We start from the raw sequence: 13396 nt of genomic DNA, 5'->3' as shown, positions 1-13396 counted from the left end.
ACTAATACTCACGCGCGTTACCATAGGCCTCTCACCGATAACCTTGATCTTCAGGTTACTCACAAAACTAAAGAAAGCCTATCTACTCATTAATTGACAGCTCGCGAAACTAAAGGTTTACCTAAAAAGCATGTTTCAAATCTCGGAGCTTCTCACCCTGCGTCTACTACAAACAAACACGTACCCTTCACCCGCCCGCCTCCACCTTATATTTCCGGACGTCTACACTACCCCCAACTGCCGGTGCTGTGGAATTCACCCGGCTACGCTTCCACATATGCTATGGGAGTGCCCAGCACAGTACACCCAGACTGACACCACGACTCTCTCGTCGAGGTTGCATGAGGCTCTGCGGAGCTCCGCCCTCGACGACCAAACCTGGGCGACACAGCACGCCCGCGAGGCGGCGGCGAGGCAAGCCCTCGACGTCCCTTCGTGGGAGGCTTAGGCCCGGCCATCATAAAGTGCTGGTTCTACAATAAAAGTTTATTCCTCCTCCTCCTCAAACGAAAACACAAACGTAGTTCATCCCTTACAGATTAAAAGAATCTTTAGTCTTAAATCGCGAAAATTTTCAAATGCTCGAAAAGATAACAAAACAGCACGTTTTCCTTCTGCGGAAGCTCTCTTGGCCTCCCGCTTCAAACGTTTACAACTGACGCATACTTTTGAGCCGTACACGAGGTCGCCGCGGTTCGAAAGCTCTTCTGGCTACCCAGGAACAACAAAAGGGCTGACACACTATCAGTTCCTTCAAGGCGTTACAGTCTCCTGCCAATTTGCGTCCTGGCGCCACGCTTTCATCACGAACTCGATTGACCACGTCGCGACTCCCCACCGTCTAGCCTTGTCTTGCCACCTTGCGCTCATTCGCACTACATGCTGCACCTCGAAAAGAACGATGGAACGACGAGGAACTTAACTGCCCCGTGCCCTTTGTCCGCGTCCGCGCGAAGCATGCTTCTCGGTCTCTTTTTGACCGAGGGCTTGAACGTGCTTGATGCGCCAACGTCGTCAACGACGACCGCACCTTTCTATTCTTCACGCCCTAGCTTTTTGCGTCTGTCGCCATCTTTGGCTGCGCTACTTTATTTACCGCATTCCAATCTTTACGGGGCCTCTTTCTACGGCGGTTTTTCCTCGCACTCACTTTCATGCCGCCTTCTCGCGCCTCGTGCTGGCCGGTACACATCTCGTCGGTCTGGATCGCTCTCCTATACGCACAGTCTGAGTGATTATCATTTAAATCAACTCTCTCTTTGCCTCGACTGGCGGACAGCTCAACCGACTCTGGAACAATGCGGCAGTGTTTACTTGAACTATCCAACTCGCGCTCTTGCGAACTGCCCTCTACTGCATTGCTCAGCTCATACTGTGCATCGGCACACAGCTCATCGGTCTAGATCGCTGTCTCACGCGCACAGTCCGAATGATTCTTAACTAAATCATCCCTCACTGGGCTACCTAGACTGGCGGAGAGCTGCACCGATCTCTGAACAATGCAGTTGTCTTCCCTTGAGCTACGGAGCTCGCAATCCTGCGAACTACCCTCAACTGCATCGTCCAACTGGCTCTTCACTTCAGCACGCAGATCTGACTCGACACGGGTGCTTGCGTCTGCCGGGTCACCAGTACTCTGTACTTCGTTAACAACCTCGTTAACATTACAAGCGACGCACACGCGCAGTGACTGTTCCAATTCATTCACAGTTGGTCTAGCTGTCTCTACAGTGCTCTGTTGGCGCATCACCTCGTCGCTCTCACTACGGCCTTTAACGGCCCCTGTTGCCACTAAGGCTTCGTTAGCTACTAGCGCTTCGAGTTCACCTATGAACGTGCTGCTATCTCGCAGGTGCTACTCCGTCTCTGGGCTTTCGACCAAAATCTGCTATTGACTTCCTTCCACTTTCGCTTCGTCCAGCCTACAGATTTCTCAAGCCGCTGTTGACTTCGTTTCATTTCCTGCTACAATCTTTGAATCGCTTTGTTCAATGCGGCAACGTACTGGCTCGTTACTTTTGTTAAGCCTTTTTCTTGCGAAATTCTTTTCAGTTTCTGCCTAGCTTCTTCCTGTTTTTGCGTCATTTCTTCTTGTTCTTGCCTAATTGCTTCCTGTTCCCGTTTTTTGCCTAGAATTCGTTTCTCAAGATGTTCGATGAGTTTCAAATCATTGCCCCTTTGCAGAATCGTCTTACGAATTTCTGCTTCCGTCAAGTCCTCCTCTACGTCTACCTCGACTTCTTCACACAACCACAACAGGTCAGCTCTCGTCAAACACAATAGGACCATGGTCGCTACTTTAAGCTTTGGCTCTGTTGTCACACAGTATTTGCTGGGATACCCGCGCAAATCAGAATACAAGTAAAAGATCCCCGGCGGTTCAAATCTACAAACACAGAGAAATTGAAGCCTGGTAAATCGTACACCCAAAACCAAACCCTTACCCACTCAAGTAACACCATATCACCAGTCCTTCTCCGCCGTGTCCAGTCAGTTGTAAGAGGTGGTCAATCCCAAGTCGCCTCCAACTTGATCAGGATACCGGTCGGTCACCATGTCCTAAAGTCCGTGAGCTCTCATTGCTGTCTACGAGTCGTAGGCCGAACTCGCAGCTGCTATCCAGTTATAAGAGTTGGGATCGTAGGGAGGAACTTGGGAGGAACTAGGCGTAGGGGATTTATTTACATATTTACATTAAAACAAGAGCTACATTCGACAGTCTAGCGTGACTCCCAAATGAAGCACGCAAGACGAAGCATACAGCATACGAGCTCCAAGCTCCAAGCACTCTCGTTGTCGAGCACGAGCGCACTGCTTCTCGAACACGAGCACACCCTAGCAGCCGAAAAACGGCTGCTTATGGAACTTTTCGTCGGACGAGGAGGATAGGGCACACGGAGAACCTTTCCTCCTCTCTGGCTTGGGAGATCAGGCGCGGCGCTGCTTGAAAGTATTGCTGTCGCGTGCTGCGAAAAGATTTCGAGATATCGTACTTTGTGAAATTTACGTCATGTCCGTTCATATAAGGTCGTCAGGGAAGCCTTTCGGTGAATTTGTAACTACATTAGGTGGAAATGTGTCTTGGGGGCGCAAAAATTTGACGCGCTTGATCAGTCGCGGTGTGTGTATGTGTTGCGAACTATTTTGCTTATATCCGTTTTAATTCAACAAAGAAAACCGGTGTCTCTGTATTACCAGAGTTAAATGATAAATTAGCTCACTGTCGGATCGCTTGGCGTAGGGAGTAAAACATAAAGCATAAGAGCGCATGCTCGTGCACGGCCAACCTAAGGGAACCACGGAACATCTAAGCGGCAGGCGCTATCAAATATCTGTGATGCACCGGCATCGTTCTCGCTCATTTCAAGTCTAGTAGGCTGGAAATTACTATATGTCTACGCTAGCTTCCTGCATGAGGCCGATGGCTCTGCTCAACACGGCGATCACTGCGGTTGGTGAACGAGCACGATGCATACGTAAGCTGTGCGCTTCGGCATTGCCTTTTTGGCCTGTGTACAGCTATAATATATGAGAGGGATCCCATAAAAAGAATGCGATGGCTATCTTTGAGGACAAAATTTCCTTAACATGTGTTAGTGCGTCGTAGAGAACGGAACGAACAGAACCGAAAAAAAAATCGATTATCATCCTCTTTCTCGAAGAAGCAAGAGAAAACGGGCTAACGCCGCAGTACGACCTCGCATAGTCACGTCGCACAACGTTTATAGATATATAACCGCTGATGCCGTATGCTTGGACCACGCGGTATATAGAACAAAGATATCTGTAATCCAGCACCTGCCACAGCTTAGGACGCTCGCGCAGTTCGTAGGCAGTCCCTTTGCTGGTCGAGCTTAATTCAGACTGTAAGGTATGCTGATATTACTTGCCGAAACTATTTCATTCAGGGGCAAATCTATTTTATTTATCCATCGAACGAAGTAGTCACGCAATGTAACCTGCAGCGAACATTTGAACGCTTGTCAAAGTATAACATCACAGCTCCTATCGTACCAAAACGGTACCACGCTGTTACGAACGTCGCGTATGTTTCATGGCTGTTAAACCGCAGCTTAGCAATAGAGAATAATACTGCAATAAGGTCACATTAGTGAATGGAACATTCAGAAATACACAATTGATCTCCGAGGTTGAAAGTAGGCACAAATATATGCGCGCACACATCGAGTTGCGAGCTCCGTCCGCCGTAATGCCAGCAGAAAGTCCGGCTATACCGACTTAAACCACTTTAGTACGTCTCACAGAACCGTTAAACGTGTAGAAGATGCACGTAATGCTAAATATACCGCGCGCGCGCGATAACAAACAACAGAAACTACCGCGGAGTGTATACCATGCCTTGCAAAACACCGCTTTCACTAAAGACAGTATGGCGCTGCTCATAGGCGGCGCCACTGCGTTCAAAATATGGCGGCGCTTACGAAAAAACGGTGTATAAACACTCCGTCCTCCCTAGATCCCTAGGTGATGGAAAAACGGCCGTTCAACCTGCTACAAACTTGGAGCGTTGAAAGTCATCGTAGCCGACCGGCCTTTAAGGGGGAGGGTTACACACACTTCCGCACAGCTTTTCACTGACCACGCCGAGGTGAGTGGGTTCTCGGAGACATGGTGCTTTTCCCCGAGCAGGCACCTCTTAAACCCAGGATTTCCGCTACTTTTAAACAAGCCGTGGCGATCGCGGCGAATCCACGAACAATACTTCGTCCGCCAACCGCGTTTAACCATAGTGGCGGTGCTCGCTTGGGAATGCGGCGTATTGTTTTTTTTTTCCCAGAACTAGTCATCGCAGCGGGCCGGGTGCGTTCCAAGGTCTGGTTCTGCGAATATCGCCAACTTCACCGCTGCGGCTGGCAGGGAGTATTTTGTAGGTTGGTATCCTTGCAGGCCGTTCGTAACACTGCACACAAGATGAAGACTCGCTACGCTCGTCAGAAGATAGAACATTGAGAACAACGTATGAAGGTATGGTATACAACGGAGAATGTCAATTTCTGGAAGGCAGCTTGGTAATACACATACGATTAGAACCTTAACATCACTGTGCACGTAACTGTGATGAGAACCTACTATGCAGTGAAGTAACTTTGAAACTCTTTACCTGATTTTTGTGTGTATAGCGCAGCGAAACATTCGCAAGAAATAAAACGCTGCGGAGATATACACCGCAAGTCATGCTATGAACAAATGGGCGAGTGTACGGTTGTGAATCAGCACTATGCAATCTGAGCTTGACGATGTAAGTAGGTAGTATACTCGATATTTTACGGTCTTTTGCGCAATTAGTAGAAACTAGGAGTGGCCCCTGATTGTATGAAACGCAGACACAACGGGGGAGGAGTACTCACGCCTACGGCTCCACATCCGGTTCCGGAGGCGCATACAGCGGCACCTGGTCGACACTTTCGTCCCCACAGCGTTCCTGGTGATTCTGTCCTGGCTGTCGTTCTGGCTTGGGACCAGCGCAACTCAGGCGCGCGTCCTGCTATGCGGTGTCGTTCTAGTGGCAGTGTTGGAGCATCTGACGGCCGCCAGGGAAGGCCTGCCGCCGTCTCGCACATTGACGGTAGGTCTTCGCCTCGTGTCGTGCTTTGAAAAGTGTGCTACGCTGCACAAGTATACAAACCCTAGATTACAGAAGCTAGAAATAACTGAATGGACCCAGTCCCTTAATGTATTGCAGGATTCTTGCCAGCTGATTTGCATCACACCGTATTCCCAAAAAGGCACATACGCTATATGTGGAAACAGCCAATGACGGCCAAGTGTGACGTCGGACAAATTAGCGATGACAGCCGTTCAAGCTCCAACCGCACTTAAAAACTTACTTTTCTGAATGTGTCCACAGAATCTTGAACTATCCCTTTTGAATAGTTTCTGCGTAATGTTTTGTTGCCAACAACGCCTTCTTCGGGCAACAGCCATATCCGTTTTTCATCGATATGGAGATATTGCTTTGTAGAGCCACCAGATTGTGTCATACGCAAATCGAACGAAGCCGCTTTTAATGCGAATAGCAGTGTTTGCCTACTTCAGCCGTTTTGAATCTATCTATCTATCTATCTATCTATCTATCTATCTATCTATCTATCTATCTATCTATCTATCTATCTATCTATCTATCTATCTATCTATCTATCTATCTATCTATCTATCTATCTATCTATCTATCTATCTATCTATCTATCTATCTATCTATCTATCTATCTATCTATCTATCTATCTATCTATCTAATATAATCCACTTACGCCGATTCACTGGCCAAAGTTGTCTACTTGCCTGGGATACTGGTATGTGCTCGTGGTCGTGATGCGTCGTGAAGGTATCATTCTAGCTTCGTGATATCTCACTTTCGTCACGCCACCGTCGTCGCGCCTGATATCCCAACCCAGTTGTCCAAGCTGTCTATCAGCCCGGATTACTAGGTATGGGCTTGCGATTGTGATGCCTTTGTGGTCGTTGCGCCACCGTCATTTCAGCTTTGTCATCCAACAATCGTCATACCGTCGTCACGCCATCGTCATCATACAGTCGTCATGCATTGGTTGTGACTCCGTCATAGTGATGCCATCGAGGTTGTTCAATCATCGTCATTTCAGCTTCGTGACACGACTATCGTCATACTGCTTCGTCACCAGTGGCGTACAAACAGGGGGGGGGGGGCAGGGGGCCGTGGGCCCCGGGTGCTAGGGGCCAGTATACGTCTGAAGACAGCCCTCTTTCCGCCCGCAACACCCGGAGGGGGGGGGGACCGAAGACCTATGGGCCCCGGGTGCACGACCTAGCTATGCCACTGTTCGTCACTATACGCAGTGGTCCAAATCGTGAATTAGCTTGGGCTACTAGGAATGTGTTAGGGGAAATGATGCTGTGGTGGTCCCTGCATCATCATTCCAACTTTGTCGTTCCACACTTTTCATGCCGTAGTCATCACGATATCATCCTCACACAGTATTCGTCATGCCGCTGTCTTCACGCTTTCGTTTTAGCATTGTCATCACTTCATTAACATCATCCCGTTGTCGTCATGCGGTCTTCGCCATACCGTCTTCGTGGTTCAGTCGACGTCAATCTTTCTTCTTCATCGTACTGTAATCATACTGTCATCAATCAATCGTGATTATACCGCCCTTGTCATCCTGTCATCGTCAGACAGTTGCTATAGTGCCTATAGTGTCAGACCATCGTAGTGCCTTCATTTTCGTGCAATCATTGCCATTCAAGCTTCATCACTTGACTGTCATGCCATCGTCGTTACACCATCGCGATCATATAGGTCTCGCGTTATAGTTATCGTCATGCCATTGTGATCAGGCACTCGTCATCATTCCACTGTCTTCATGACGTTGTCGCGCCATTGTCGTCGTCACTGCATTGTCGCCATACAGTCGCCATATTACATTCGTTGTCATGGCGGCGTCGGCAAACTGTGGCGGCCGTTTCATCATCAATAAAACCTCGACATCCGCCTTTCGTCATGCCGTCGTCGTGATACCGTTGTGGTCGTCCCATCATCATCACGTCCTTGTTACAGCATTGTCCTCACTGCGGTATCGTCATCGCATTGTCGTCATGCCACCTCAGCTGATCCATTCACGTCATTCATTGTTCATCACAATCATGGTGTCGTAATTCAATCTTGTTATCCCGCCGTGGACATGCCATCGTCGCGATTGCTTCGTCGTCACAGAGTCGCTATCATGCATTTGTTGTTATACCGCTGTCGTCATGCCGTCTTCGCCGTAGCGTTATCGCCATTCCTGCTTCTTCATCCCGTCGTCTTCATAGTACCGTAGTGACTAGCGCAAAGTGGACACGGGACACTAAAACACGACATGAACAAGCGCTTGTCTGTGTCGCCTTTTTAGTGTCCCGGGTCCATTCTTGCGCTAGTCACTTAAGCATGTAATGCCAACTATCTCGGCCTCACAGCCTGATTCATACTGCCGCCGTCACGCCATCGTCGTCATACAATCGGCGTTATCTCATTGTCCTCATGTCACCATTGTGATGTTGTGATTATGACACCAGCGTTATAATTTCAGAATCAACGTGTCATTGTTGTCATGCTATCGTCGTTGGACATCTGTGTCGTTCAATCGATATCGTTCGTCCTTCGCCATCCCATCGACGACGCTTCGGCGTCATACAGCCGTAGTCATGCCTAGAGGCTCATGGGGGAACTTGGTAAGCGAGAAGCATAGCACAGTGCGACGATATCAGAGTATGCGGCATATAGCCAAAACAATGAAAAACTCAGAATTGCCAGTACACATGTTAAATAAACGTCACTTCAGGAATATGGTATGTCGCTACATTGCTCGATTGCTATTCGCATTACTATTGACAGTCATCGTGAGATGAGTTCTGCCGTAATTCTTGTTCCTGACGACGGCAGCGTGTTCTGCTAGGGCTGCATACTTTGTGGGAACGACAGCCGTGCTCCGCGACATGGCGCCTGATGTTGGAAGATGAAAAGTCCGGGGTCCTGCGTGCGCCGTCTGCAACGCACTGCTGTGGCTCCTAGCACAGCCGTTTGGAGCAGGGCACCGCCGGTGCGTAGACGTCACCAACGTGATAGCACCGACACCATCTCTAGCAGCAGCTATATCCCTCTACGGTTCAGTATGCATACTTTAGAAAAATTGACTAGGGCTATGGTGGAGCTCCTGGTGCGCGCTGTCCAGTGTTTCTGCAAGTTGTATTTCCGGGACCTGAGGAGCTAGTTAGAGGTGGCAGCGGTGTTGTCGTCGGCGAATAGTTTTCTTAGCGGATTCGGACCGGTGTCGTGCCCTATCAAGATTACTGCAAGCTGCTGCTCCCGAAACGGAATGTGCTCATGAACAGGCCTATTGTAGCTCAAAGGAAATCAGCTATGGACTTGACTTCTCGTTACCTGTTCACCTGAGGGGATTGGCAGGTCTCCCTCCCTTAGGTGACATACAAATAAGTAGGCGGGCGCACATTATGGCTACCTGTTGCATGCACTCTTCAGAACGAGGTTGGGTAGGGCGACCATGTCCGGAATGCTGCCGAAGTCGACATAGACCACGTCTTTATTGAACTCATTCCTAAACGTAAGGAGGATGAAAGCATATTCATTCTTAATGTCTATAGTAGCCCAAAGTGCCGACGTCACAAGTTCGGAACTCTATTCAGGAAGGTTCTCAGAATCTCCCAACAAAAGGCCATATTATTATTAGGTGACTTTAACGCTACCCACACTGCATGGGGATACCACACAGAGGTGGTCAAAGGTCGTAATCTTTGGCTAGAAGCACAACAACAGGGACTGACTCTCATCACAGACCCCCAGACACCCACCCGTATCGGGAATAGTGTCAGTGTTGACACCACTCCCGACCTAACTTTCATCAAAAACATAGGCAACTATGATTGGACTAATACCGGGGAAAGCCTCGGTAGCGATCATTATATCATAGAAATCCACATTCAGGCGGGTCCACCCCGCAAGAAGGGCAAACGAGTTTCGCTCACTGAATGGGACCGCTTCCGCCAGATTCGGGAGACAACCGCCACCGAGCATATAAACGATCTCGAGGCCTGGATCGGGGATCTCAGAGATTGCGTGAAACGCGCCACGAGGGAAATCTCTGAAGACGATGGTCTGGTAGAGGTGGATAGCCGCCTCCTGCACTTGTGGAAAGCCAAAAATAGCATGCAAACCCACTGGAAAAAGAATAAACTAAACCGTACACTCCGCTTGCGCATCGCGCAAATTAACATAGAAATAGAGGAATACGCTAAGCAATTAACCAAAAACCAATGGGAAAAGGTATGCGACAGCATGCAGGGACAACTCGGTCTAGCCAAAACGTGGAATCTCCTCCGATACCTTATGGACCCGGATAAGAGTAAATCCGAGCAGAGGAAATGCCTCAATAAGATCACTCACCAATACCAGGGCACGAACGACGAGCTCCTAACAGAGCTCAAAACCCGGTACATAGGCACAAATGCACAAATCCCTCAGAAACCATACACTGGTCCGGAGAATCTTAACCTAGACGCACCCATCCTAGAGGCTGAAGTACGAGCCGTCTTGCTGAAACTCCGAACTAAATCTGCACCAGGCCCCGATGGAATAACGAATAAGTCCCTCCGAAATCTAGACGACGTATCTATCACTGTCCTAACAGAGTACTTCAACCGCTGTTGGGAAACAGGTTCTATCCCCTCGCAGTGGAAGCATGCACAAATAATATTCATACCTAAACATGGTAAGCGACTACAGCTCGAGAACTTACGCCCGATCTCTCTGACCTCATGCGTAGGAAAACTCATGGAGCACGTTATACTTAACCGCCTCCACAATTTTGCGGAGGACAACTTATTGCCGAACTCCATAATTGGCTTTCGTCCAAAACTTTCCACGCAAGACATCATGCTTCAGCTTAAACACCAAGTTCTGGACCACATACCCAAGAATGGTACCCGGGCTGTCCTGGGCCTTGATCTTATAAAGGCATTTGACAACGTAGCGCATCAGGCTATACTAGAGAATCTGCAGTACCTAGGTGTGGGCCAGAGGACCTACAACTACATCAAAGATTTCCTCAACCACCGCACAGCGGAACTAAGAATAGGAGAACTACAATCGGACAAGATCCCTCTTGAAAGTCGTGGCACACCGCAGGGATCAGTCTTATCCCCGTTCCTCTTTAATTTAGCGATGATCAGATTACCGGAACAACTTAATCAGATTCCAGGTCTACACCACAGTCTGTATGCCGACGACATTACCCTGTGGGTGGTTAAAGGTAGCGATGGACATATAGAACTCACGCTGCAACAAGCTGTAGACACGGTTGAAAAGTACGTTACCGACAAAGGCCTCGCCTGCTCCCCGCAAAAATCAGAACTCTTCCTACTCAGAGCCCCTACAAACCGCAAATCCGACACTGCGCCATCCCCAGAAATCACTGTGCGAGCCGGAGGAGGCGCGATCCCGGTGGTGACCACCATCCGTGTACTAGGCCTCTTCATGCAAGCTCACGGGCGCAACGGCAACACAATTCATAAACTGGAAGCATGCGTTCAGCAGACGATGCGACTCATTTCAAGAATTGCCAACCGACACTCTGGCATGAAAGAAGCCAACCTCATAAGGTTGGTACAAGCCTTCGTTCTCAGCCGCATCACCTACATCACCCCGTACCTCTGCCTCAAAGCGGCTGAGAGAGAGAAAATAGAGGGGATTATCCGGAGGACCTATAAACAGGCTCTTGGGCTACCTATAAGAACGGCCAACGCTAAATTGCTAGCCCTAGGTGTGCACAACACCCTCGATGAACTAGTAGAAGCGCACCTTATATATCAATACGAAAGGCTAGCTCAGAGTGCCGCCGGGCGAAACATCCTCCAGAATCTCGGCATCAACTATGAGTCGATGCAAAGCATTAAAGTAGACATTTCTCACGATCAGAGGCGCCATCTCAAAATTAATCCACTCCCTAAAAACATGCACCCCGAATTCCACAAGGAAAGGAGGGCCGAGCGGTCCAAAGCCCTACATCAGAAATTCCACTCCTTCAAAGACGTAGTCTATGTCGACGCAGCAGAATACATAGAACGCAACTGTATGTCCCTTGCAGTGGTGGACTCCTCAGATCAAATACGCGCTGGTGGTTCAATTCGCACCAGAAGCTCCGAAACAGCGGAAGAGGCGGCTATCGCTCTGGCAATAGCCTCCACACATTGTCATTACATTATTAGCGATTCCAGAGCAGCAGTACGCAATTTTGCGAAAGGTCGGGTCTCGGCTCCCGTAAAACACATAATAGACACAAACCAACACCCACGACCAATCCAGATCATTTGGGCACCAGCACACTCCTCCCTACCCGGCAACGATGCCGCCCACACCGCCGCTCGAGGACTCGCCAACCGAGCACCCGGACGGCTCACGCTAGGGTCAGGGAGGGATCGCATGGTCAGTTACCAGGAAATAACTCAGCACTACAGGTTAGCCAGGGCAGTGTACCCGCCAGCACACAAATCGCTTAACAAGCGACAAGAAGTAGCTTGGAGACGACTTCAGACGAACGCCTACCCCAACCCCGTAGCCTATCACTACTACTACCCGGACCAATACCCTAATACATGTAAGCATTGTAAGCAAAAAGCGGATCTATTCCATATTATGTGGTCGTGCCCAGCCAAAAATCACACAAATCACGAAATAAGTAGTACTGAGCAGTGGGAGGCCGTGTTGCTCAGCTCCGACCCTGACCTGCAGGCCAAGGTCATCGAGAGAGCTGAAGAAGCCGCCCGGGCCCAGGGGCTCGTGGCTGCCTAACAACAAGGTCATCCGTCAATACCTTGTTTTCAAATAAAGTCTTTACTCACCCCCCCCCTGGCGAATCCAACACTCTCTGCTTCACCGCGTTCACTGCACCAGAGCGCAAGGTTTTTGCCGCGGATGGGGCGCGACACCCCTATTCCAGGCCATCGCAGGCCAGCTCCACCACCTTTGGAAAGGGAAATATTGACCAGGGCTATAATAGGCCTACACAATTTAGGTGCACGTTAAAGAACCCCAGGTGGTCAAAATTTCCGGAGTCCTCCACTACGGCGTGCCTCATAATCAGAAAGTGGTTTTGGCACGTAAAACCCCAAATATTATTATTATAATAGGCCTACAAAGTATTTACTAAGGTAATTGCAAATAGAATCAGGAACACCTTAGACTTCTGTCAACCAAAGGACAAGGAACGATTTCAGAAAGGCTACTCAACAATAGACCTTATACACACTATCATTCAGGTGACAGAGAAATGTGCGGAATATAACCAACCCTTATATATACCTTTCACTGGTTACCTGAAAGCGTTTGATTCAGTCGAATCCTCAGCAGTCATGCAGACATTACGGAATCAGGCTGTAGAGGAGCCGTATGTAAGAATACTGCAAGATATCTATACGGCTCCACTCCCACCGTAGTCCTCCGTAAAGACAGCAACAAAATCCCATTAAAGAAGAGCGTCAGGCAGGGAGATACGATCTCTCATACGCTATTCAAAATGTGCTTACAGGAGATATTCCGAGACTTGGATTGTGAATAATTGGGATAAGAGATAATGGAGATAGCCTTGGTAACTTGCGATTCTCTGATGATATCGCCTTGCTTGGTAACTCAAGGAACCAATTGCAATCCATGTTCAGTGACCTGTACACGCAAAGTGAAAGGGGGGGTCTAAAAATTTATCTTCACAACACTAAAATAATGTTTAACAGTCTTGAAAGAGAACAGCAGTTTACGATATGTAGCGAGGGACTGGAAGTGGTAAGGGAATATATCTACTTAAGGCAGGTAGAGACCTCGGATCGAGATCACAAGACTGAAGTAATCAG

At 48.8% G+C, this 13396-nt stretch overlaps 1 protein-coding gene across 1 annotated transcript in view; it reads left to right on the top strand.

The window, feature by feature from the left end:
* LOC142570597 (uncharacterized) overlaps positions 1-13396 on the top strand; it is a 128087-nt gene that overhangs the window by 110713 nt on the left and 3978 nt on the right. Inside the window, exon 6 of the mRNA XM_075678967.1 lies at positions 5346-5587. Within this exon, the coding sequence (XP_075535082.1) occupies positions 5346-5587 (242 nt within the window). The remainder of the gene's footprint in view (positions 1-5345; positions 5588-13396) is intronic.

The sequence above is a fragment of the Dermacentor variabilis genome, chromosome 2, assembly GCF_050947875.1.
Source record: "Dermacentor variabilis isolate Ectoservices chromosome 2, ASM5094787v1, whole genome shotgun sequence".
Taxonomy (NCBI): Eukaryota; Metazoa; Arthropoda; class Arachnida; order Ixodida; family Ixodidae; genus Dermacentor; species Dermacentor variabilis.
This window is presented reverse-complemented; position numbering and strand designations above follow the sequence as displayed.